Source organism: Quercus lobata, chromosome 3, assembly GCF_001633185.2.
Source record: "Quercus lobata isolate SW786 chromosome 3, ValleyOak3.0 Primary Assembly, whole genome shotgun sequence".
Taxonomy (NCBI): Eukaryota; Viridiplantae; Streptophyta; class Magnoliopsida; order Fagales; family Fagaceae; genus Quercus; species Quercus lobata.
The window spans coordinates 16,890,739-16,915,785 of record NC_044906.1 but is presented as its reverse complement, the minus strand read 5'-3'; the positions used below and the strand labels follow the sequence as shown (position 1 = coordinate 16,915,785).

At 35.2% G+C, this 25,047-nt stretch overlaps 3 protein-coding genes across 3 annotated transcripts; 2 read left to right on the top strand and 1 right to left on the bottom strand.

Moving 5' to 3' along the window:
• The first annotated feature begins 10,276 nt into the window (after positions 1–10,276).
• LOC115979264 (pentatricopeptide repeat-containing protein At1g08070, chloroplastic-like) lies at positions 10,277–14,991 on the top strand. The gene is made up of 3 exons (XM_031101245.1): positions 10,277–13,013; positions 13,942–14,113; positions 14,562–14,991. The coding sequence occupies exon 1, from the start codon at positions 10,335–10,337 to the stop codon at positions 12,729–12,731; it is 2,397 nt and encodes a 798-aa protein (XP_030957105.1). The 5' UTR covers positions 10,277–10,334; the 3' UTR covers positions 12,732–13,013; positions 13,942–14,113; positions 14,562–14,991.
• A 2,241-nt stretch (positions 14,992–17,232) lies between these two features.
• LOC115979480 (protein ROOT PRIMORDIUM DEFECTIVE 1) lies at positions 17,233–20,550 on the top strand. The gene is made up of 2 exons (XM_031101532.1): positions 17,233–18,898; positions 19,819–20,550. The coding sequence occupies exon 1, from the start codon at positions 17,497–17,499 to the stop codon at positions 18,715–18,717; it is 1,221 nt and encodes a 406-aa protein (XP_030957392.1). The 5' UTR covers positions 17,233–17,496; the 3' UTR covers positions 18,718–18,898; positions 19,819–20,550.
• A 1,134-nt stretch (positions 20,551–21,684) lies between these two features.
• On the bottom strand, positions 21,685–24,760 carry LOC115979869 (psbP domain-containing protein 1, chloroplastic). The gene is made up of 3 exons (XM_031101939.1): positions 24,528–24,760; positions 22,666–23,100; positions 21,685–22,197 (listed from the first exon to the last, which is right to left on the bottom strand). Exons 1-3 carry the CDS (start codon positions 24,675–24,677, stop codon positions 21,976–21,978), a joined length of 807 nt encoding a protein of 268 aa, XP_030957799.1. The 5' UTR covers positions 24,678–24,760; the 3' UTR covers positions 21,685–21,975.
• Positions 24,761–25,047: the final 287 nt, after the last annotated feature.

Genomic DNA, 25,047 nt, shown 5'->3' with positions numbered 1-25,047 from the left:
ACAACAATTGAGTTGACAAACTTCTACTAGTTCTCATCTAAGTCTCCCACTAACATTATTTTTTTATTTACTGCTATTAATCTGTCATATTAACATATGTGAAAATTTTGTCAAATTTTTTGTGTCTATAGACTTTCTCAAAAAAAAAAAAAAAAAAAAAAAAATAGTAGTTCATATTAATTAATAATTTTGCATCTAACATTAAAGAATAGAGTTTAAGCAATATTAAACTTTTTTAAAGTCATTTTTAAATATATAAAATGCCTCAATTCATTTTTCGCCTAAGGGCCTAAATGCATCAAGCCGCCCATGTTCCTCTAGATCCCAGCATTTTGGACCATCAAATTGACTTTCTCCCCTCGGAAGAGCAGCTTGTTCCTCATGCTTCAAACTGATTCTACTATTGTAGTTGATATTAATTTGAACTTCTCCTTATGTGCTGGTCTCGTAAGTCGCCTGAAAGGTTGATGATAAGTATTTCCAGGTCTATTGTAGAGGGAAGGGCTGAGAATGGACATGCAATCCCCAGCAACTGTTAAACCAGATTGCTCTAGTTTAAACAACTACAACTGATAAACAGGGCGTGTTCCATTTTGATTTCCTATTATTAAAGAGCGATGATTATTGCGCAGTACTTGATACACACTTTGTGTAAAATGTGGACATCCTTAGAAAAAAAAAGTGAATATCTGGCTTTACAAAATTTGGACATTATGTAAAGTAGTGTAAGCCAACTAGTGTAAAACAACAATTAGTGATAATTAAAAGACCATTTTCAATAAATATTTCTTACAGCCTTTGGGTCCTATTTGTTCTTTTTTCTTTCATGCAGCTCAAAGTCCTTACTAAAGAAGTTTTCTTAAACGTTTTCAACAGAGTGTACTGTTTTCATGAAATTCACTGCACATATTGTAGTCATCTTGGACCAAGCCCCATGAACATGAAAGACTCATGCATGTCAGAGCAAACATTGTGAATGGCAATCTTACTTCTTTCTTTTATTTTCAATTTATTTACCATTTCACTTCTCTGTTTATGTTCAATTAAATTGGAACACAATAACTTCGCCGAAGTTTACAATTTAATTTTGAAGGAATTTCATAATTGCAATTAGATCCTTGTATTGCACCATTCCTTTTCCTTATATTCTTGTGTTTGCCTGTTTGGTTTTCTGATATCTTTTAATTCAAAGTTTCTGAACAAAGTTGCGTCAATTAATTATTGTTTATTTGTAAGTTTAGTTAGTGTGTAACATGCGTTACATGTCAGGGTGTAGCCTAGTGGTTGGAGACTTGGGTTGAGCTACAGAACTAAACATCCTGGGTTTAATCCCTACTAGGAGTTCCCCTAGATTTCCTGATACACAGTTTTGGCAAGTGGGGTCATGTATCTGTGGTTTACTCCCTAAGGGTGGATTCAAAGGGCCTAAGCCTTGGTGAGGTTCCATGTCATAAAAAATTTATAAAAAGAAGTTTAGGTGGTATGTACATATTATGTGTGTGATTGTGTTTCTTTAACTTAGTTTGGAGTTTGATATTATAATTTATGCTTGTTTTATGAAATTTTTACTTTATATTAACATTGTGATTACTTAGAGTCCAATTGGTTTTAGTTTTGCATATAATTAATAATTCAAGTAGACATAGTTGCCTTTTGTGTATGTTAGTCATGTCATTTACAATGTGTTGTTTTTGTAGTAATTTTTTTTTTTAATTTTTTTTATGAACTCTTAGCTTTGTGCTTTATTTGAGATGTGTTAATTCTGGTTCTCAACTTCTCATTATAATATTTTGTGTTTATTGTCCCTCTTTTTGAACTTTATTTTCTGTTTGTATATAGCTACAACTAGTAATTGCATCCCCAACTCATATTCTATTCCAAGTTGTTCGCGAAGGGATCACATTTTTGGCTTGCATGCAAGTTGAGATGCTGCCTTTGATGGCCATTAAGGCATTGAGCTAGGATTTCTAGCCGTATAAAGTTTTCAACAAATATTTTCTTTTTGTGTGCATTGAATAAATTAGAGCTCCTTCACCTTCACTTTCAACCATTTGTTTTTAGTTTCCCTACAGAGTAGCTGATGTATTCTCAAATAATCTTGGAGGTTTGAATGAAGATGTGATAAAGTATAACTTTGTCATTGAATCTGAGGTACTTTTATTACATAAACCTTATTGGGTGATTGTTATTTTTGGTGATATCATTAGAGTTGATCTTTAATAGAATTTATATGTACTTTTGTTGCAAGGAGGAGTTTTATGTCCACACAAGTGTAATCTACGTGGGTGTAGGAGGCAAAATTTTAAGCCAATCATAAAATGCCACATCAAAATTTAGTGACAAAATTTAAATTAATATGCCATTAAATTAGATAAATCAAGTGTTGACATGTGTCATTTAAGATGATATTTATCCTAATTAAATAGAGATAAATATCATGATGATAATTATTCTAATTAAATAGAGATAAATATCTCAATTAAATTGGAATGATAATAGTTAGTCATTATCTCTATTAAAATAAATAAATAAAAATAGAGATAATTATCTACAAGGAAGTCAATCTCAAGTGGGACTTATCCTTTGAAACCACTATAAATAGAGGGCATACCTCCTCTCATTGAGAATAATTTTCTAAGACATCAAAACTCTGGAGAAATTCTGCCTCAAAAACACACGAAGAATATTCAAATAAGTTCTTTGAAGTTCTATTGGAATTAAGCTGAAAAAACCTCCATAAACTTCAACAAACTTCAAATCCTTGAAGCTCAACGGATCAAGCCACTAAAGCCCCGAAGAACTTCAACCTAAAAGCCTTCATATTCAAAGACTTGAAGAACAATAAATCTCTAATAAGCTCAAAGCTAGAGATTTGTTGTGGAGACTGTTCAATCCATCTTTCAACTAAAGTCAAGAAGATTCCTTATTCGAGTCAAGTTCAATGAAGATAGAATCAGAGGATATTCTTTTGTAAAAGAATTGAGATAGAGATTGTACTCATTATTCATCAATACAATTTATTATTTGCAAACCATATTTCTTTTCAATTGTTTAATTTTCTACAATTGGAAAAATTTGTGTTTACAAATTTTTGAAGTCAATCTCAAGTGGGTTTTATCCTTTGAAACCACTATAAATAGAGGGCATACCTCCTCTCATGGAAGATAATTTTTTCTAAGATGTCAAAGTTCTGGAGAAATTCTGCCTCAAGAACACACGAAGAACATTCAAATAAGTTCTTTGAAGTTCTATTGGAATTAAGCTGAAAAAGCCTCCATAAACTTCAATAAACCTCAAATCCTTGAAGCTCAACGGATCAAGCCTCTAAAGCCCCGAAGAACTTCAACCTAAAAGCCTTCATATTCAAAGACTTGAAGAACAATAAATCTCTAATAAGCTCAAAGCTAGAGATTTGTTGTGGAGACCTTTCAATCCATCTTTCAACTAAAGTCAAGAAGATTCCTTGTTCGAGTTGAGTTCAATGAAGATAGAATCAGAGGGTATTCTTTTATAAAAGAACTGAAATAGAGATTGTACTCATTATTAATCAATACAAATTATTATTTGCAAACCATATTTCTTTTCACACCTAAATTGAATTGGATTTAGAGTTCAAAAAAATACTGAAGACATTATCATTCACTAGGTGATGTATTTCTCTTTCGATACATGTTCTATTTAGACTGAGGTGTTGTTGTTGTTGTATATATCAAAATTGCTAACCTAGTAACGTTTGAGTTTTATTAATATTACATGTATATCTTTTAAGGGAAATATACATGTATATGAAATGATATATGAGTTGAATATGTATTTTTATATATTATGAATTGTCATTGCAAAACTTTTTTACTTACTAAACAAAAAGATATGTATAAACATAGAAAACAAACTTAAAATGAAACATATGTTTATCAAAGATAAATACATATAGATGGCCCATTTGGTATAATCCGGGGGCTTTAGCATCTATTACATATTTTGGCTAAGTAGACATTTGGGCCTTTAAAGACATTGATAATTTATTGTGGAACCTATTTTTGTTGGGAGTCTAAGGGCTAGAAACACTCAAAGTCAAAGGTTTTATAATACCCGAATGCCATTTTCATTCCAACAACTTCATCTTGTTCTTTTATTTTGGTTTATATGTAGTCTTTTGACTATTGTTTCTTAGTGGCATATGTATTTACAATTTCAATTAAATTGTCTGCAAATTATGGAAAATTCTAGGGTATGTTGATAAGCTAGTGAAATAATCTACAAAATAGGTTGCAATTAATTGCTAGCCTTTGTGATGCACAGAATAGTTAAATAGAAATTAAAAATATTTATTTTGTTCAAGGCTTAAACAAAACAAAACCCATCTAGAGAATCACTTCACACCATTATACTTTCAATAAACTAACCTCTTTACGTAGATAAGGAGAGTGACACCATCTCTGTAAATGGGTCATAACATCCCTAGTGGATGATGGATGATGGGCTAGCTAAGTTGAGGGTATGAAGTGGTGGCCACAAAATGACAAGCTCGAAAGACTAAAGACATTGGTTTGGAAGCCGGAGAGATGAGGTTGAAGTAGGATTATGGTGGACTGATGAGTTATTGAATTAGATTAAGATTTATTAGGAAAAGGGAGGGGCGGACTACATTTGAAGTCGAAAGATAAGAGTCGAATTGTTTTTTAGAAAATTATGGGAGCATCAAAGCTTATGTGGCATACTCTTTGGAGGTCAACTAATTGTCAAAGGCTTCGGTTTCATAGTATATATAGATAGTAATCTTTGTTATTAATGCTTCACGACGCTATATATAGCCAAATTAATTTGATAATAGTGTCTCCTATAGCTCGAAAATTGAAAGATTACATCTCAAAATTCAAAAGTAATAGGAGTGTGCCCATGTCAGGTGAGTATACCATAATCTAAATCCTAATAATACAATGGGTTCGGTGCTTAAGTTCACTTTAGTGGAGGGAGTAAAACAGAAAATGAAAGTTAATGCAACTAAATCCAAGAAGATTACCCAAAGCAAATATAGCATGCAAAATAGTTTCAGCTAAGTTAGTTTATCAGAGAAAAATCCGTCATGAAGGTGATAAAATAGACAATAGTATTAAATATTTTATACATAAGTATAAACATTTGTTTATATATATATATATATATATATATTAGGTGGGTTGGAAAGAAGAATAGATTTTCTAATTTTTTTTTTTTTTTAAAATTACAAGCAAGCACCTAATAGATAATGTATCCAAGGACTTGAGGCATTTTATTATTATTATTTAAAAAAAATATTTTTCAATACTTTTTTTATGGAGTAATTTTTTCAACACTTAACAACAAATATTGTAGCCATTTAAGCTTTACATCAAAAGCTGAGAAGAATTATTTGGTTATTAACCAAAAATTATTTTTTGTTTCCTTTAGTGTTTCATTTAAGTTATAAAAATATGTGATTCATGATAAAAAAAAAAATTATATATATAGACACACACAACTACTGCTACTATTTAAGGTGTTTCCCCTATTTGGTACTTCCTAATATCATCTCACCCACTCAAAGTGCATTTGTACTAGGTCGTCTCATTACAGATAATGTACTGGTAGCATATGAGACATTGCACACTAGCATTCCAAGAAGAAGGGTAAAAAAGGAGCTCTGGCTCTAAAGTTAGACATCAACAAGGGCTATGACCGGGTTAAATGGCTCTTTCTATAAGGAATTGTGCAGAAAATGGGTTTTCCGTATGGGTGGATAGAAAGAGCGATGAGTTGTGTTACCACACCATCCTTTTCAGTTCCAGTCAATGGAAAATCATATGGTAATATTCTTCCCTCTAGGGGGCTCCGTCAAGGAGATCCCCTTTCACCATATTTGTTTCTATTGTGTGTAGAGGGCTTCACTTCCTTATTGGCAAAGGCAGAACTGGAAGCCAAAATCAATGGAGTTTCCATCTATAGAAGAGCACCTAAGGTTTTTAATCTCCTATTTGTAGATGATTCTTTGCTATTTTGTCGAGCAACTCAGAATGAAGTGGTAACCATTGTTGAAATCCTTCAAACTTATGCAAATGCATCATATCAGAGCATAAACTTGGAGAAATCTTCAGTGTACTTTAGTTGCAATACCTCAGGTAGGCAGAAGATGGAGATAATAAGGATACTTGGTGTTAAAGAGGTGCTTCACTTTGAAACCTATTTGGGGTTGCCAAGGGTGGGCTAAATACCATACTTTCTCTTATCTAAAGGATAGGATATGGAAAAAATTACAAGGTTGGAAGGGCATGTTACTATCTAAGGCTCGTAAAGAAGTTCTGATCACGGCGATGGCTCAATCTATCTCCACCTACACAATGAGTGTGTTTCAACTTCCTTTGAAGTTATGTGATGAACTAAATGCTTTGTGTTTCAAATTCTGGTGGGGACAGGTAGGAAATGGAAGGAAAATACATTGGAAAAGCTGGGACAAGCTATCGAGCTCAAAGAAAGAGGGCGGAATGGGCTTTCCTGATCTAAGAGCATTTAATCTAGCTATGTTAGCTAAGCAAGGATGGCGAATGATACAGGAAACTGACTCTCTAGTGTATTAATGCTTTAAAGCAAGATATTTCTCAAGATCTTCCTTTCTTGATGTTGTTGAGTGACAAAACTGCTCCTTTGTTTGTGTTAGAAATACTGAATGATTGTATTGTATTTCTCAAGTAATAAAATATACATAAGTGCCTTTATATAGGAGGCAGAGTGTGCAGTACAAGTAAGTGTGCTATACAAGTAAACAAGGTGGGCCTAAAACCCATAGACCCTAATACACGTTAACAGCCTCCCTCAAACTCAAGGTGGATGTAAGACCAACTTGAAGTTGTCAACCAAAGTGCGAAGATGTCCTTTAGGATGTGACTTGGTGAAGACATCTGCAAGTTGATCTTTCGAAGAAACTGAGATCAGCTTGAGAGCACCATGGACAAGATGATAACAGATAAAATGACAATCAATCTCGATGTGTTTAGTTCGTTCATGGAAGATATCATTGTGAGTAATATGAATAGCACTCTGGTTGTCACAATAAAGAAGAGTAGCAGAGGATGTGGATACACCTAAGTATTTGAGAAGCCACCGTAGCTAAATGAGCTCAGATGTGGTATCAACAAGAGCACGATATTCTGCTTCAGTACTAGAGTGGGCCACATGAGTTTGTTTCTTACTTTGCCAAAAAAATACCAAGGAAGACAAAGATTACTCTTAAATATACCACAAGGATAGAAAACCATAGCCACAGGAAGGTAGCTTTGATACCATGTTAGAAATACTGAATGATTGTATTGTATTTCTCAAGTAGTAGAATACACATAAGTGCCTTTATATAGGAGGCAAAGTGTGCAGTACAAGTAAGTGTGCTATACAAGTAAACAAGGTGGGCCTAAAGCCCACATACCCTAATACATGTTAACAGTTTGGAGGAGCATAATGGTAGCACTACCTATCATGAAATTGAGCTATTGTTGGAGAGTAGGAAATGGATTTTCAATTAAAGCTTTAAGGGATAGATGGATTCCCAATCATCCAACAAACTCCATCATCCATTCAGCCACTGATGGTATGGAAGATCTATTGGTCTCGGATCTTATAGATCAAGACTTGCATTGGTGGAGGAGTGATTATATTATGACTTTGTTTCAAAGGGAAGGTGCTGAAGTGATTTGTAGAATTCCATTAAGTAGGAGGTATGTGGCTGATTACATTGTTTGGATTCACAACAAAAATGGCAGATTCATGGCCAAATCAGCATACAAGGTCGCAAGGGAGATATTGAGGGGACCAGAGTGGGTTGAATGCTCAAGTGGTTGTGCAGGAAAAAGGTATGGGCTGCCTTATGGAAGCTTCATATCCCAAATAAGATCAAGGTGTTTGGATGGAGAGCATGTCATAATATTTTGCCAACACGGATGAACCTAACAAAGCGGCGGATTATTACTAAAGATGCTTGTCCAATCTGTACCAGGTGCCCAGAATTGGCCTTGCATGCATTGTGGGATTGTGTTGCTGCCCAACATGTTTGGGCAGGAAGTATAAAGATTATGCAGAAAATCTCTCACGGTCAGGCTGATATACTTCAGCTAATGGAGTATTTAATGGATTGGCTAGCATTAGAGAGGACTTGAAATTGATCTTGGTTTAGGCTTGGTTGATATGGAACCAGCGGAATAGAGTGATTCATGGTGGAAAATTTCATGACCCAACCTCTTTAAAAAGGATAGCAACAGACTACCTAGAGGAGTTTCGAAATGCACAGAGGCATTTGATAGTAGGCCCGATCTTGCAGCCCAGTAGTGAAGCTTGGAAGCCTCCTCCACAGTCAATGTATAAGCTGAATTTTGATGCTGCTCTTTTCATGGATTTGAATAGGACTAGATTTGGTGCAGTTATTCGGAATGATAGAAAGGAAGTAATGGCTGCCATGTTTGCCAAAGGCCCTGCAGTAAAACAGCAGCAAAGAAGCTGAGATGTTAGCTTGCAGAAAATCAATTGAATTCGCGATGGATGCTGGATTTTCAGAACTCGTAATTGAGGGAGACAATGCTAATGTCATACGTGCTATCTCATCTCTAGAGGTGAACTGGTCATTGCTTAGGAATATTGTGGACGATATCCAACAGTTGCTCTCTACTTTGCATTGGGTGGACATTTGTAGCACGGGGAGGGGAGGAAACAAGGTTATACATGTTCTTGCACAGCACGCTAGAAATATATCAGATGATATGTATTAGATAGAGGAGTTACCTCCACTAGCTATGGAAGCTTTGTATCAAGATGCTATTAATGAATGAATGAATGAAGGTTTTGTTTTTTTATTAAAAGGGCGCCCGCCCGGGGGGGGGGGGGGGAGGTTCCCCTATTTGGGATCTTCATTTTTTTTTCCAAAAATGCCCCTACATCCCTATGTTTAAGTAGTAGAGACAAAATTAAAGGACAATCTGGTAAAAATATAACTTTAACTCCCACTAAAACATTGCTTAAAAAATAGGGTCACTCTCTTGTAGATTTTCAAATTTCTTTATCCACTTATAAATTAGATTCTCAAAATAAAAATTATATATATATATATATATGTAAAATAAAAACACAATTTTTTATTTTTTATTTTTCCCACAGAATAGGACCACTAAAAAAAAGTTTCATCGCATGTGCGAAGTGTGTGCGACGAGACTAGTAAGTATATGTGTGTGTATATATACACACATAACTATTATGAATTTTATAAGTATATTGTGATTATTTTTAAAGTTTTTCTCTCAATATAGATGATAGAATAGTTATTTTAACATCAATGTATATTTTTTACTCCTATTCTTAAATTTTCAATGTATATATACAATTGAGAATCATTTTGAATATTTATACCATTATTTTAGAGCATTATCATTAATATATATATATATATATATTAAGAAGAGCATTATTATCCTTATTTTTGTCAATAATCGATTTTGGAATAATGTTAAATAATTCATTTTGTGCTTAAATAATTATTATTTAGCAAATGCTGCACTCAAGTGAAAAATTGTTTCCAAATCTTTTCGGTGTAAACCATTTAACAATTTTGGAACAAAAAATTTTATGGTCAAACACTTGATATAAGAGAAAATATTTTTATACGCTTTGTAACTCAATTTCAAAAAATATGCATTAGATAGATGAGTTCATCCAATACATGATATACCGCCTTTTTGGTACAACCTCTACTATACAAATTATTTCCTCACCCACAATTATGGAATTATTTATCTCCTTCCATTTCTAATTTTCTATATTTTTATTGAAAAATAATGAGTCAACAAGTCAAGGTACCATTTGAAAAAAAAGAAAAAATAAATACAAACTTCTTGTCAAAGTCAAGGACCGATGTTGAGTAATGGAATGGCGCTAGCAGGCCTCCACTTCTTGGAAGGCTACTTTGGATTGATCCAGGTCATTCAGCTAGCTATTGGATCATGTAATTCCACTCACAACATTTTTACTTTTCAAAATTACTAACATTTTTTTTTTAATTTTATCGATCCAATCATTAATATCAAAAGTTAATTTTTTAATTTTTGATTTAAACCATTAAAAAAGTATTGCATAGTGACATTTACAATATTGCACCAGATCTTAATCTGGCGCCTTTAGGTTTCTTTCATTTTTGGGTTACAACGACGGTACACTTAGCAAAGTGTACTTTTTCGTACACTCAAGAAAAAAAAAAGGGGTTAAAACTTAGAAGTTTGCCGTTTTCTGTTAATGTTGTTGGCAAACTCTGTTGTACATGAAGCGAACCTTTCCTGTTTCTTCCTATGAATTTTATCAAAGTGAATCCTTTTTCGTCAACCATAAAAAAATTAACTTTGTATGAAAAACTCACTCTAAAACCAACCATAAACCTCTCAATCCTAGAGACCCACTTGCCCAAATGCCAAAATCTCAATCTTTTCAACCAAATACTCTCCCAGATGATCCTCACCGGGTTCATCAGAGACACCTTTGCTGCCAGCAGAATCCTCAAGTTCTCTACTGACTCACCCTTTATCCACATTCATCAATCCTTCCAAATCTTCAACCACATTGAGAACCCAAATGGGTTCATTTGGAACACCATGATGAGAGCTTATGTACAAAGAAACTATCCTGAAAAGGCTATCATTTTGTACAAATTGATGGTGGATAACAATGTGGGTGGTAGTGATAATTACACACACCCAATTCTAATTCAAGCTTGTGCTATCCGGCTATCAGATTTTGAAGGGAAACAGATGCACAACCATGTTTTGAAATTGGGTTTTGATTCAGATGTTTATGTTCAGAACACATTGATTAACATGTATGCAGTTTGTGGGAGTATGGGTGATGCGCGCCAGTTGTTTGATGAAAGTCCTGTTTTGGATTCGGTTTCCTGGAATTCGATTTTGGCAGGGTATGTTCAGATAGGGGATGTGGAGAATGCCAAGTGTATTTGTGAGTTGATGCCAGAAAGGAATACGATTGCCTCAAATTCTATGATTGTGTTGTTGGGAAGGACAGGTCATGTCGTTGAGGCTTGTCAGTTATTTAATGAGATGCCTGAGAAAGATATGGTATCGTGGAGTGCATTGATTTCTTGTTATGAGCAAAATGAAATGTATGAGGAGGCTTTGGTTATGTTTATGCAAATGAAAACTAATGGAATTATGGTTGATGAGGTTGTGGTGGTTAGTGTTTTGTCTGCGTGTGCGCATTTGTTAGCTGTCAACATAGGAAAAATGATCCATGGCTTGGTTGTCAAAATTGGAATTGAATCTTATGTTAACCTTCAAAATGCTTTTATTCACTTGTACTCAACTTGTGGTGACATAATGGCAGCTGAAAAACTATTCAATGCAGGCTGCCAATTGGACCAGATATCCTGGAACTCCATGATCTCTGGGTACTTGAAATGCGGATCAGTTGAAATTGCTAAGAAATTATTTGATTCCATGCCTAGTAAGGATATTGTGTCTTGGAGTGCAATGATATCAGGGTATGCTCAGCATGACCATTTCTCAGAGACTTTGGCACTGTTCCAGGAAATGCAGCTTGAGGGAATTAGGCCTGATGAGACCACTTTGGTTAGTGTAATATCAGCTTGCACTCACCTGGCTGCCCTTGACTTAGGTAAATGGATTCATGCTTATATAAAGAAGAATGGTCTAAAGGTTAATGTCATTTTGGGTACAACCCTTATAGACATGTACATGAAATGTGGGTGTGTGGAAAATGCATTGGAAGTTTTTCATGGCATGGAGGAAAGGGGGGTTTCTACTTGGAATGCTCTCATTCTTGGTTTGGCAATAAATGGTTTAGTGGATAAGTCACTAGACACTTTCTTTGACATGAAGAAATGTGGTGTAGTGCCTAATGAGATAACATTTATGGGAGTTCTTGGGGCTTGTCGACACATGGGCTTAGTTGATGAGGGGCGTCGCCACTTCAATTCAATGATTCAAGAACATCAGATAGAACCCAATGTTAAGCACTATGGATGCATGGTTGATCTTCTAGGACGTGCAGGAATGCTCAAAGAAGCAGAGGAAATCCTTGAGAGTATGCCTATGGCACCGGATGTTGCTACCTGGGGTGCCTTGCTTGGAGCTTGCAAGAAACATGGTGAGAATGAAATGGGGGAGAGAGTAGGAAGAAAGCTCATTGAGCTTCAACCTGACCATGATGGTTTCCATGTGCTATTGTCCAATATATATGCTTCAAAAGGTCACTGGGATGATGTTCTTCAAGTTAGGGGGACGATGATACAGCATAGGGTGGTGAAGACCCCAGGGTGTAGCATGATTGAAGCAAATGGAGTAGTCCATGAATTTCTAGCAGGAGATAAGACACATCCTTTAATAAATGAGATTGAGGATAAGTTGGATGAAATGAATAAGAAATTGAAAATGGAAGGTTATGTACCAGATACAAATGAGGTTTCCCTTGACATTGATCAAGAAGAGAAGGAAACCTCTCTGTTTAGGCATAGTGAGAAGCTTGCAATTGCCTTTGGGCTTATTGTTATCATTCCACCAACACCAATAAGGATTATAAAGAATTTGCGAATATGTAATGATTGTCATTCAGCAGCTAAATTCATCTCTAGAGCTTTTGATCGTGAAATTGTAGTGAGGGATCGGCACCGCTTTCACCACTTTAAGCAGGGTTCTTGTTCATGTATGGACTATTGGTAGCAATATATTATACATAAGCTGATCGACTTCAATGTTATCTTGTTGCTGAGATTGTTCCTTAAGAGCTTGTTTAGTTACGAGTTATGGCTATACCAAACATTTTGCTTCACAGTGCTTGATGGCTTTACAGTTCCAAGATGCATGCTACTGAAGCACTAAGAAATAATACTTCAGTGGCAACTACTGATACAACGCCTCCCTCATGAGACTTGAAGGAAGGCTGCACTTATGCCTTGTAGGGCTATCTTTGAGGTTAAGACCTACCATGAGACTTGGATGATGGTAAGGCCCTTAATTATGCCCTATAAAAATGACTACTTGGGAGAGAGAGAGGGGGGGGGGGGGGGGGGAAGTGGTGTTAAAAACCTATCAATGCTATAATTTTCTGATAAGAAAAACTTTTATTTGTGGTCCTAATGCTACAAATAGACCATTGCTGGATTCATTCATTATGGCAATGGAAGTCAAAGAGATGGTTGATACACCTTATTGTATTTTGAAGGTGCTAATGACATTTCATCCCATTGCGTGTTACACCTATCAGCTTAAACAAAACAATTTTTTTCTGTTTTTCTTTTTTTTTTTTTAGATAGTGGTTGTGGTTTCAATTGGTTTTGCTGAAACTGGTTTTGCTGAAACTGGTTGTGGGAAGGCTTTAGTATGGGTTTAAGGTGATGGTTTGTGTTTTTGTGTTCAGTTTGTTTTGGATTGGTTTGAGTTCTTTCTTCTTCTTTTTATTTTTTTTATTTTTTTTATTTTTTAAGTTCTTTCTCTTTATTTATATGATGTGGTATTGATCTAGTTTGGTTTGGCTAAAACTGGTTCTGGGAAGATTTAGTTGTGGTTTCTGCTATGAGTAAACTCGACACTCTCTGCCTAGTGATTTTAAGATCAGAAAAATCAATCTTCTCATTTTCGTAATTTATTTATCATTGCAGTGGAACTTTGCTGTAGTTTTTAGCTTTCATTTACGAGAGTTGATCAATCAGTTTAAATTTTAAACTCACTTATCAAATAACCCATTTGGACAATCTATGGGTCATGAGTTATGGGTTGGGTCAAACCCAGGCTATTTTCTAACAGTTGTGTACCACGAGAGTGAGACAGAATATATATACGGGCATAGGGGAAGTATGGACAATTACACTTCATTACTGAGTTCCTGTATATGTGTATTTTAGTTTAAAATTTTGGTTTTATCTTTATACAGGTTTAAAAGTTGAAGTCCTATTTATGTAAAACCACAACTAACGTCAGATGCAAGGACATGTCATGCCAAATTGCCAATGTGATGGCTGGAATACGAAATGATCCTGGGAACCATGCAATTTCAACTGCCTCCTGGCATTATATCAATTGATCTGACTTCAAATCATGGGACGGTAAATATCCTCACTAACAAGATACTCATGTTTTCATTGTGATACTTGTAGTATTCTGTGTTGTAAACATGCCTGTTCATGTACTATTTCTAGAGGAAAGAGATGGTACCGCTGTCATTGTTGTATGTTATGTGAGTCATGAGGTCACTCGTCTAGAAAATCAGCACTGCTGCTTAGATGACTAGCTAGATTTCTGATAAATGATATTGGCTGTTTGCAGCCATAAAATTCATATTTTGTTTTCAATGAATGAAGGTTTTTTTTTTTTTTTGGGATACGTCTATGAATGAAGATTTGTATTAAACAGAAACAAGATATATACAGGTCAACTATGTATTACAGAACTCTAAAACCCAGTAGCAGCAATGATCTGCAGAGCCAAAGATGCATGTTGTATGCTTTTTCTCTTATTGGAAATTGATTATGTATCATTGGTGCGTTTCTGCAGACCTGCTCTTGATCAGCCGGGTGGAGTTAGATCGCCTTCATTTATTTTAGTTGGGGTTAGAACGCCTTCGTGTATTTCCAACAGTTCAAGCGTCCTTTAGAATTATTAGTGTTGCGCTCTCTGGCTTGCAAATAGATAAACTGGATCTGAAGAATCTACCTACAAAGGTTTTTGAGCTCTCACAAATGTAGGGGAATTTGAAGGTCATGATTTAAAATTGACACATCAAGATCAATTTTAAGTTGTTTTTTTTAGCAAGATAGTAGTTGCCATGTATAGAATGTTGTGGTGGCATTGTAATTTCAAGCAATAACTTCATTTATGATTCAGTTGTTGAGCTAGCATTTGGTGGTTAGGAAAGATTTAAACTTTGAGATGTATTTTTTTTGTACTATGAAAGTGATATGAAGAGAAAATTAAAGGAGCTGAATGCAACTATACATGGTCTTCGAAAGCTTGGGGTCTGTGCAGTCTCTTTGTTTAAGTGAGAGTTTTTGTGCAGTCTCTTTGTTGCCATTGTTTTTGCCAAACAGGAAGATGGGCTATCTTGCCATATCCCTGACAGTTCTGCACTTCTGTGAACTTCCTCTGAATCTCAGTACTTTGGACCATCAAATTGATTTTCTTAACTTGGAAGAGCAGCTTGTTCCTCATGCTTAAAATAGATTCTACTATTAGAGTTGACGTTAATGTAAACTTCTCCTTGGATATATGCTGGTTTTGTAAGTGGCCTGAAGGGTTGAGGATAAGTGTTACCAGGTCTTTTGTGGAGGGAAAGGCTTGGGAATCAATATGCAATCGCAATCCCCTGCAATTGCTAAACCAGATTGCTCAAATAACTACACATTTTTGAAGCTACTACAACTGTTAATAGGGTGTATTCCATATTTTGATTTCCTATGATCAAAGACCATTTAGAAAGGGTCCAGCGGGTAGTTTGCTAAAATTGTTGAGTGACTTTCATCAAATAGTTATTTCTTACGTCTATAAGGTCCTATTTTTTTTTGGTCTTTCATGCTCAAAGTCCTCACTTAAAAGAATGTTTCTTAAACATTGGGTTCCAAAAGAGTGTTCTGTTTTCGTGCACTGGTTTTAGAATTTGAATATCTGCAATGTGTTCTGGTGCACAATACAATGACGAAATGGACATCTGGTAGTCATCTTGGACCTAGCCACATGAACATGAAAGACCTCATGCAAGTCACAGCAAGCTTCGTGCTTGGCAATTTTACTTCTTTCCTTTCCTTTGAATTTAGTTGTCATTTCGATTCTCTGTTTACTTTCAATCAAATTAGAACGTGATAACTTCACCCAAGATAACAAATTAGAACACCTAATCTCCTCTTTCACCATATGTTAATATTTAAGCAATTTCATACTTACAATTAGATCCTTGTATTGCACCATTCCTTATGAGAGAGAGAGAGTTAAAATCAAGATGATTTCATCACTATTTTTCTTAGTGATTTGATTAAAATGTCATGATTATCAATAATTATATTATGCATCAGATATACGTATCTTCTTTTTCATAGAATGAAGGTCACTGTAACTATGTGAAATACACATATTATGAGAGAGAAGACATATATCTAATACATGAGATACATTCTCTTACAAATCATTTTTTTTTTTTTTAAATCCTCTTTTTTAAGGGAGACCTATGATTGTTATTTTTATTTTTTATTTTTGAAAACAATTGAAAAACGAGTTGCAAGCTTGATTTGGGCAAACCATTTAAAAAAATATATATATCTTCCATGTAATTGATTGGATTTTGTTATTTTATAGTAGTTGTGGATATAAGTGAAATGATAAAAGATTAGAGGGTTGGAAGTAAAGCCAAAATTTGAAAAATTAAAAAGGTAATTTTCACTTTCCTCTTTCTAAGTATAGGGAGAGCAGGAGAGTAATTGCAATATCCCCTTTACTTTAAAACATAATGATGTTACCCCTATCTTTTCGTAACAAGCACTTTATCCTTCACACGCTAATGATATTCATACATTCTAATAACAAACACATCACATGCATAATGAGGATCTTTCAAATTGTGCATGTATTGTGTCAATGCATGTTATTTGTTTGATATGGTAGAGTATTAAGATTATTAAATGTGAGTTTAGACACATTCCTTTTTAAAAAATTTATTAATTAAAAATATTTTGACGTGCTAATTGAGTAATAAAATTATTGATTAATAAAATGCTTACTAAGAAAGATGAAAGATAAAGCAAAGTTATTAGGTTTTAAATATAGAGAAGTTGCATCTAAAATTTTTCTTTTAAAAAGTAATTCTAGTATCACGTAAATAGCTACAACTTTTGTTACAATTATTCTACATTATATGTTGAGACTGTTGCTCGTTAATTTCATATAGACCACCATTTTTTCTCTATCACTCACAACTTAGCACGTGAACAATTGTAGCAAAAATTGGTACTCTTTTGAAAAAATAAAAATAAAGGGAAATTTGCAACTGCTCATAATTTTTAATTTTATGGGCAAGTTTATCCTTTTTAATTTTAATTTTTCAATCTTTACGTTACTCTCTCTCTCTCTCTCTCTCTCTCTCTCTCTCTCTCTCTCTCTCTCTCTATATATATATATATATATATATATATATATATAGAGGAGACTATTTTCATCACCTTTGATGGTCGTTCTTCCCCAAAAGTGCCAAAAACGGTAGAGTATATTTCTCTCTCAAAAAACAAAAACAAAAACAGTAGTAGTATTACTAATACTACCACCTGAAACTCAACCTTTGATCATAAACTAAAGCCTATGGTCTTTCTAGGTTAGTGTCTCTCTCAGCTTAAGGAAACCTTCACATTGCACTGTACCAAAAAGTGCATGTGATATGTTTGACAAAAGTCCTAGCTTGGCATAATATTAGATAGGTGAAAAATTATAGCTACTTTTAGGCATAAGAATGAGAACCCACATTGTCAAATTCATAATCAAACACCCCCACCAGCCTGTTATGGCTGTTCGGTTGAAAACAACATCTTCCCAGTATGTTGCAGCTAGAGCTAGAGACCCTGTGTTTGAGAAATTTATGGACAAGTACAAACACCTTGTCAAAGTCATTGCCATTCAAGACCTCATCCTTGCAAACCCAAAGAACCCATATGTATCCCTTGAATTCCTCTCTAGGCTCTCCCAAAAGCTGCACCTCAACCGCGGCGCCGCTTCCTTTCTACGCAAGTATCCTCACATTTTCCACATTTACTACGACCCCAACAAGTCTCAGCCCTTCTGCAGATTAACTGACGCTGCTATTGAGATTTCTTGCCAAGAAGCAGAGGCTATCAATGCTTCATTGCCACTTGTTGTTGACCGTTTGGTACGGCTTCTGTCAATGTCCTCATCCAAAATGCTGCCCCTTCGTGGCATTTTCAAAGTTTGGAGGGAACTCGGGCTCCCTGATGATTTTGAGGAATCAGTAATTGCTCGTAACTCTGATCTTTTTCAACTTTGTGATGCTCATGAACCCAATACTCATTTTTTGAAACTGGTTGATGGGAGTTGTATCAATCATTTTACGGCAGCAGTGGAGAATTGGAGGCTTTTGGAGTGTTGTAAGCAGGATTGTAGTGTTGATAGGATGGAAATGAGATATAGTTTTAAACATGGGTATCCTCCATGTATGAAACTTAGTAAGAGTTTTAGGGCCAAGGTTAAGGAATGGCAAAGTTTGCCATATGTGGGACCATACGAGGAGATGAGAGAGAAGAAGAAGAGGTCCAAGTTTGGAATGATGGCAGTGGAGAAACGGGCTGTTGCAATCATTCATGAATTCTTGAGCTTGACAGTGGAGAAGATGGTGGAAGTAGAGAAGATCAGTCATTTTAGGAAATGGTTTGGGATTGACTTAAATATAAGGGATTTGTTCTTGGATCACCCAGGAATATTTTATTTGTCCACCAAGGGGAAGAGGCATACCATCTTTCTGAGAGAAGCATATGAGAGGGGATGTTTGATAGAACCAAATCCAGTTTATGATGCTAGAAGAAAGCTTCTTGATCTTGTTGTCTTGGGACGTCATGGTTTGTTTAATGATGAAAATAAGCCAAGGGACCTTTTTAGTTGCAAGGAGGCTGAGTTGCAAGAAGAGGACTCTGACGAAGATGATGACTTTTCAGCACCCTGACTAGAACATTTCAACTTCCAGTATCAGGTGCATCATCAGTTTGCCCTCTCCAGGTTTATAGCTCCATTATTTGAAGATATGATCCATTTGAAGGGGCTCACTTGATTGCCTCGTTTTTTTTTATGGTAAATTAAAGGGTGAGAATAAGTTCAAGATGATTTTATTGAAGAATCTTATAGAGGTAAAACACCCCCCCCCCCGACTCTCTCTCTCTCTCTCTCTCTCTCTTTGTGTGTGTGTGTGCACGCGTGCATGGGTGTGTGTGCTTGTGCATTGTTGAAATTGAACATTTAGCAATATCAATTTAAGTGAGCAAATTTTGTTCACACATTTCAGCTGTAATCCATTTGCAATGTCTACCATGTTGTTGATTTGGTTTGTTCTATGCCTATTTGTTATGCTTTATGTACACTTATGAAATTTTATTTAGCTACATTGGGGTGAAAACATGTTTCACAAATGACTTGTAAAGATTGTTGAGTTTTTTGTCTAAATTTGACTTCTTTTTAAGAGATTATCCTCAAATAGTTTAAGAATATGGAGTCCATTGATTAGCAAAGGCACCATGTGACTTAATTTGAAGAAAGTTTATGATGGTAACAAACACATGATATAATACTAGCATTGCCAAGTGCCAACTGTTGCTCAGTTCTCCATTTACTTAATTATTCATGGGATGATTATGCAGTGAAATTTATCAAGTTGTGGTCATGTTATCGAAAGAGAATATCTCTTTTACTTATCCAAGGAAAAAAAAAATCTCTTTACAGTGAACAAACCACTACAATTGTCATAATTGCTGAGAGATTCATGAACGATGGCCTTGCTATTCACAAAATGCTTAATTAACTTCTAAACTTGTGATGGAAATTGATTATTAAATAATTTTTGTTTAGTGTATGGTACACAATTTCACAATTTTGACATGTAGAATTGGTCCAAAAGATGAGAAAGAGTTTGTCTGCTTTAGAAGGCCAAGTTGGCTTTGATTTTAATTGAGGTTGTCAATTGTTTACCAGTTTGCTTGATAATGTTCTACTCTAACCATTTCTCATGATCTCTTTCTTTTTGGGTAGCTGATCTATTTTCCTTGGCCCTTAGATTTTGATTCTGCTGGGAAGCCTGACAAATTTGATGCCATGACAACTTTTGCACAATTGCACTGGAGGTGGCTGCCAATAATAGGAAACGACATTATTAGACCCATGTGGTGGATGTTCTCTTGTTGTAAAATTTAATCCAATTTTTTCTTTAGGTAGGTGTATATTTTTTGTTTGGCTGAAATATACTTTCATCTCAGAAATTGGACCTAGGTTCAGTTATTGTCCATCAAATTTAAAACTTTCTAATTTCACCCTTGAGAAATTTAAAAGGCAGCAATGTTTCCTTTTGTCATTAGCTGTGAATGCAGCATCAGATTTTAACCGTCACATCAGCCTTCCATTGGCCAAATGTCCAATTCAGTTCACAGTTGATGGATAGGACAATATTGTTATCATTTACATTATTCAGGGACAAAATAAAAAAGTTTTAAATTTGATGGATGAAATCAAACCTATGCTTAAGTTTCAAGGATTAGAGGTCTATTTCAGCTAAGTGTTTTTCTTAAGGTGCTGCTAGTTCAGAATGGTTATAAGACAGTGAAAAATAATATTTGAAGTGGCATTACAGAGAGCTTTTAGTCACTCTTCTTTCACTTATTTTTGGAGCATAAGTCTAGGAGTATTGAATCGTGCAGCCATAGTTGGAGAATTGTAGAGATCCTCTGTTACGATATTGTTTCTTGTTGATTTTGTACCTTTTTTGTGTTGCTGAACGCACACATTAATAGTTGAATGGCGAATTATGAATAAATTCACTCTTTCTTTTTCTACTAATCTGTCTGCTTGATTTGTGAAGCTTATCTCTCTTTTAGATTGGGTTATAAAAGGCAGCTTTACCAACTATAGAAAACATTGATCCTTTTTGGTGGCTGTGTTTGAGGATTGTGCTATTTTGCTTAAATTATCATTACTTTTCTTGGTTTGAGTTTCCACAGGGTATCAAGGTTGGAAGGGTTTATGTTTAATTATTTTCTTGTTCAAAAAGTGGAGTGCCAAAAGAGTATTTCCTCAATGTTGTCTACAAAAAGGCAATGAGATCTTTTTAGATGCCAAGACTCATATAAGTTAACATATTATAGTGGAAGTCATCACATGTGTACTGTGATTTTATATTTACCTCCATGACCATTAGTTGCTGGAGTGTATGAAGCTAGCTCCATTTTCTGACCATCAGGCAGTGACTTGCCCTATTGTGATATAATCGACAAAAGTAACTATTTGAGGTTCTTACATAAACTGTACCTATTTGAGGTTCTCCCTTAAACTTCCAAGTCAAATTCATTGAGATTTTAGCATTGACATATCTTGCGTGGAGCATTTTACCCATCACTTCGATTTGTAGGGGTGTCTTGGGGAAAATAAAAATAAAGCCCTCAGGTAATGTAGAGATTTTAAAAAGACAAAGAGCGCATTTCTTCTTTTTATTTAGCGTTCTATCAAAATTGGTCAACTTTGTAAGCCTACTTGGGTATTGAGCATTTACCTGTAAGAATAGAATTACTTGCATTCGTTTGATTTGTGCTCGAGCCGGATGATGAAAAATTATCATGTCCGGTTCCCTCGGGGGATGGATCTATAATAATTCACCTATCCCAATAACAAAAAAACCTGACTTTGGTCAGTGATTCAATAATAAATCAGGAGAATGAGGAAAAAGTCATAAGAATGTTACTTCTTGGAATTCCTTTATGCATTGGGTTCCATGTATTTGAGAGTATACAAACCCATATGACAATTTATAGGATTTTTAGGAAATCCAATCATATTAATCTTATTGATGAGGGGAGAGACACGGTGAGATTTATCATTAGCAGAGGGAGCACTGTTAGAGTACCAAGAGTTTGGAGGGAAATAAAATTGGTCATGTTGAGTTACTCCTTCAGAGCACCAGGATTTATCATTAGCTGGTGAATCAATCTCTCCTTTTAACATTTTGTTCCTGCAGAAGCCTAGTTACATTTGAAGAAACCCAAATTGGTCATGTTGAGTTAATCTGTCTTCAGTTTCCACTCAATTAAATTCATATGAAAGAAGCTAGCATGTAGGACAAGCTTTTCCTACCAAGAGTTTTGATATTCTCCTCTTTATCATTACTGCTCAATACAAACTCGACACAATGCACGGGGGGAACAAAAATTTTTAAAGGTAGCATCGGTTAACCAACCACCTTGTTTACCCTAAAGGAATCCATGACTTGGCGAAGATCATTTTCCTCTTCCAAGAACACATTTTCAGGTGTTTGCAGTCTCAATTCATACAGCCGGTTGTTTTCAACTCCAAGAACTGAAAGGTAGCGCCGGTCCCATTCCAAACTAACCACACGGTCTTGAGGCATAACAGCCAGCTCATTGTTGCTTGCATATGACTTTATGTTCACCTAAGTGCAAGCCAATATACATTTTTTAAAATCCAAACATTTGTAATTAAATCAATAAAAGAAAGAAGGGTGGGGGAATGGAATCCTACATTGTTATTCTAGTAGAATGGAATGACACAAAATTCACGTGAAAGACAATTTTTGAGACATAGGCCCCTAGGTACAAATCATTTCACATTATGTATTTGTTCAATAATAAAAGTACATACAAGTGGCACATTCCTCATCTAGTGCCACTCAATATGCACTCTTCTTCTGGTGCCTTACTCTACGTAACAAAAGAATTTAACAGCTGCTTGGCTGATTCTGTCAAATATGATGTACCATGGCTAATCTTGACAAGCGAAAATCAACACAAGCCAATTTAACTGACCTCCTGTGGTGACCAATCTAATATTGACTGGATAACCGTTATCACTACTAAGCTAAATGCAAGCAATTGACATTTTCACACTAGAAATATCTTACCTCAACTTGATAGTAAATTCTCCCATCATCAGCAACTCTGGAAGATGTGGATAGAATATTTGATTCACGCTTGACGCCAAGCCTGGTAGACATGAACTCTGTCAAGTACTGCTTAAGTACTTTCTCTCCAGCTTCTTGAGGTGGACCCAAGTCTTCAACACTCTTGTACCTGGAGGATGAGGGAGAGGACAACTCCACAGAAATATTTTCATCAAGAACATAAGGGTCCCTGAAAAATATGTCAGCCCCAGCACCTCGGACTGGAATCCAGTTCTGAGGGTACCTGAATGAATAACCATCAAAAGTATCTATGTATTCTCTGAGTCCAATGGATGGTTGAGCAAATGCAGCATCATGCAAACCAACTCCTGAGAAGAAATAACTTGACAAAATCAAGGCCACTGCATTCCTCCTAGGAACTGCAAAAGCTTTAGTCTGATTATATATTAGAAAAAGTATAATTAAAAGACATTGTTATGGAACATAAAAACGAAAGCTAGAATACTACTTGATGAAACATACATCATATTGTAAACACAAGTGGTGTTTATTACCAAACAGGATGCTCAATATGAAAAGACCTCATAAGCAGGCATTTCTCAAAACAAATATAGCCTAACCCAATTAGTAGTTCTTAGAAAGTATAAGGGGAACTAACAGTTAGAAACAAATCCTGTCGTTACCAATTCATTTGTTTTTCCAAACTTTCCTACAACCCCTTTTTCTCTTTTAATTTATCAAAAAGAACTAGAAGAAAATTTAAATTGTTAGATTTTTTCACGTCTTTGGGGAATTGACAATGCCTTCCTGACAAATGCTTAACCTCGTCCATTTGATAATGAACACTTTTGTACCTGCCAAATGCAAACAACCTCCTGGCTCCTACTTGACTGCACCGTGATATATTCTAATTCAGCAGCATATATGAGGTCAGGATGAAAGTTTTCTCAGTCCCATCAAACCATTGAACCACAAGTATCTCAGCCAAGTGGCGATTTATAGAATTATAGCACTATGACACATGTTAGGAACTTAGAGGTTCTTAATGGAGATGGATAAGAATTGTAGGGGAATGCATGAGAATTGTTGGAAAATGGACTTAGTTCGAGGTAGTCACCCTCCACAAAAAAATATTGAGAGAGAGAGGAAATATACTAAGCAATCAATTGGTTTATTCTTCAATGATATCTAATGTTGAATTACAATTATGTATTTATAGGAGACTGTCTCTAATCTCATTAGCCCACATGACTCAAGATAATTGGCTAGTTAATTCAACATGTACTCTATGAATTAAGCCATGTGTTAAATTCTAACTAACTAATCCTAATCTCAACTAACTAAGTAATTACCTAACTAAAGGGATTACAACAATTATTTTATATTCCTAACAACACATATGCCATGGATTAAATCTTATCATTTGAAGTTAAAAGCACCCCAAAAATTAAATTTAAAAAAAAAAAAAAACATTTCTATCTTAAATCAAATAGGTTGAAAGAACTCCATAGTCTCTCCAATAGACAAAATAGAATTGACTTCCACTCTTCTAGCCTTCTTTTGCAGTCACTAATCTCAGTATGACTATACAATCATTTAAGCTCAACATTGTTCTAACTATACATATATATGCTTTTAACTAACATGCATTGAATTGCATAGCCCATAACATCTATGTTACAAAGTAAAGTTTTAAAGTCACAGCAGACAACCTTAAACACCCATAGGAAAATAAAACATAAAAAATCAAACTTGCTGTCCCTTTTACTTAGTATAGAAAATTAAGAAGAAGGAAAAAAAAAAAAAAAAAAAAGACTATATTTGTTGTGGGGTTGGGGTGTTTTGAAGGTTGGAAGAATTACCGTTTGAACATTGCAAGAAATAGTAGTTGAGTAGCGGAGAGGGAACGACGTCGTGTAACGAGTTAACCCGGAGGGTGAGTGAGTCTGAGGAGGAGGAGGAGGAGGAGGAGGAGGAGGAAGGAGCGAGTTCAAGATAATGGTGGTGGTCATTTCAGACTCAAGAGAGAGAAAAAAAAAAGGAAAGGAGGAATGAAGTGAGGTGGAGAATAGAGACTATAGAGACTATGGATGGAGATCACTCTAAAACAGAGGATGTGCTAGACTTTGGTTGGAATTATAGCTGGGCATGAACATGGGCTGTGTCCACTGTCCACCCATATTTTGGAGATAACAGGTTGGGCTGACCCACATGTATATATGAAGGGAGCCATGGCATAGACACTAATTTTTCACCTTTTTCCCCTTATATGATGAGCAGATTTTGCAATTTTGTCAAGGGTTTGGTTAATGGGTGTTGAATTGAATTGTTTGTTACATTGATTGATTTTTATTTTTACTTTTTTTTAGAGAATCGAGCTAC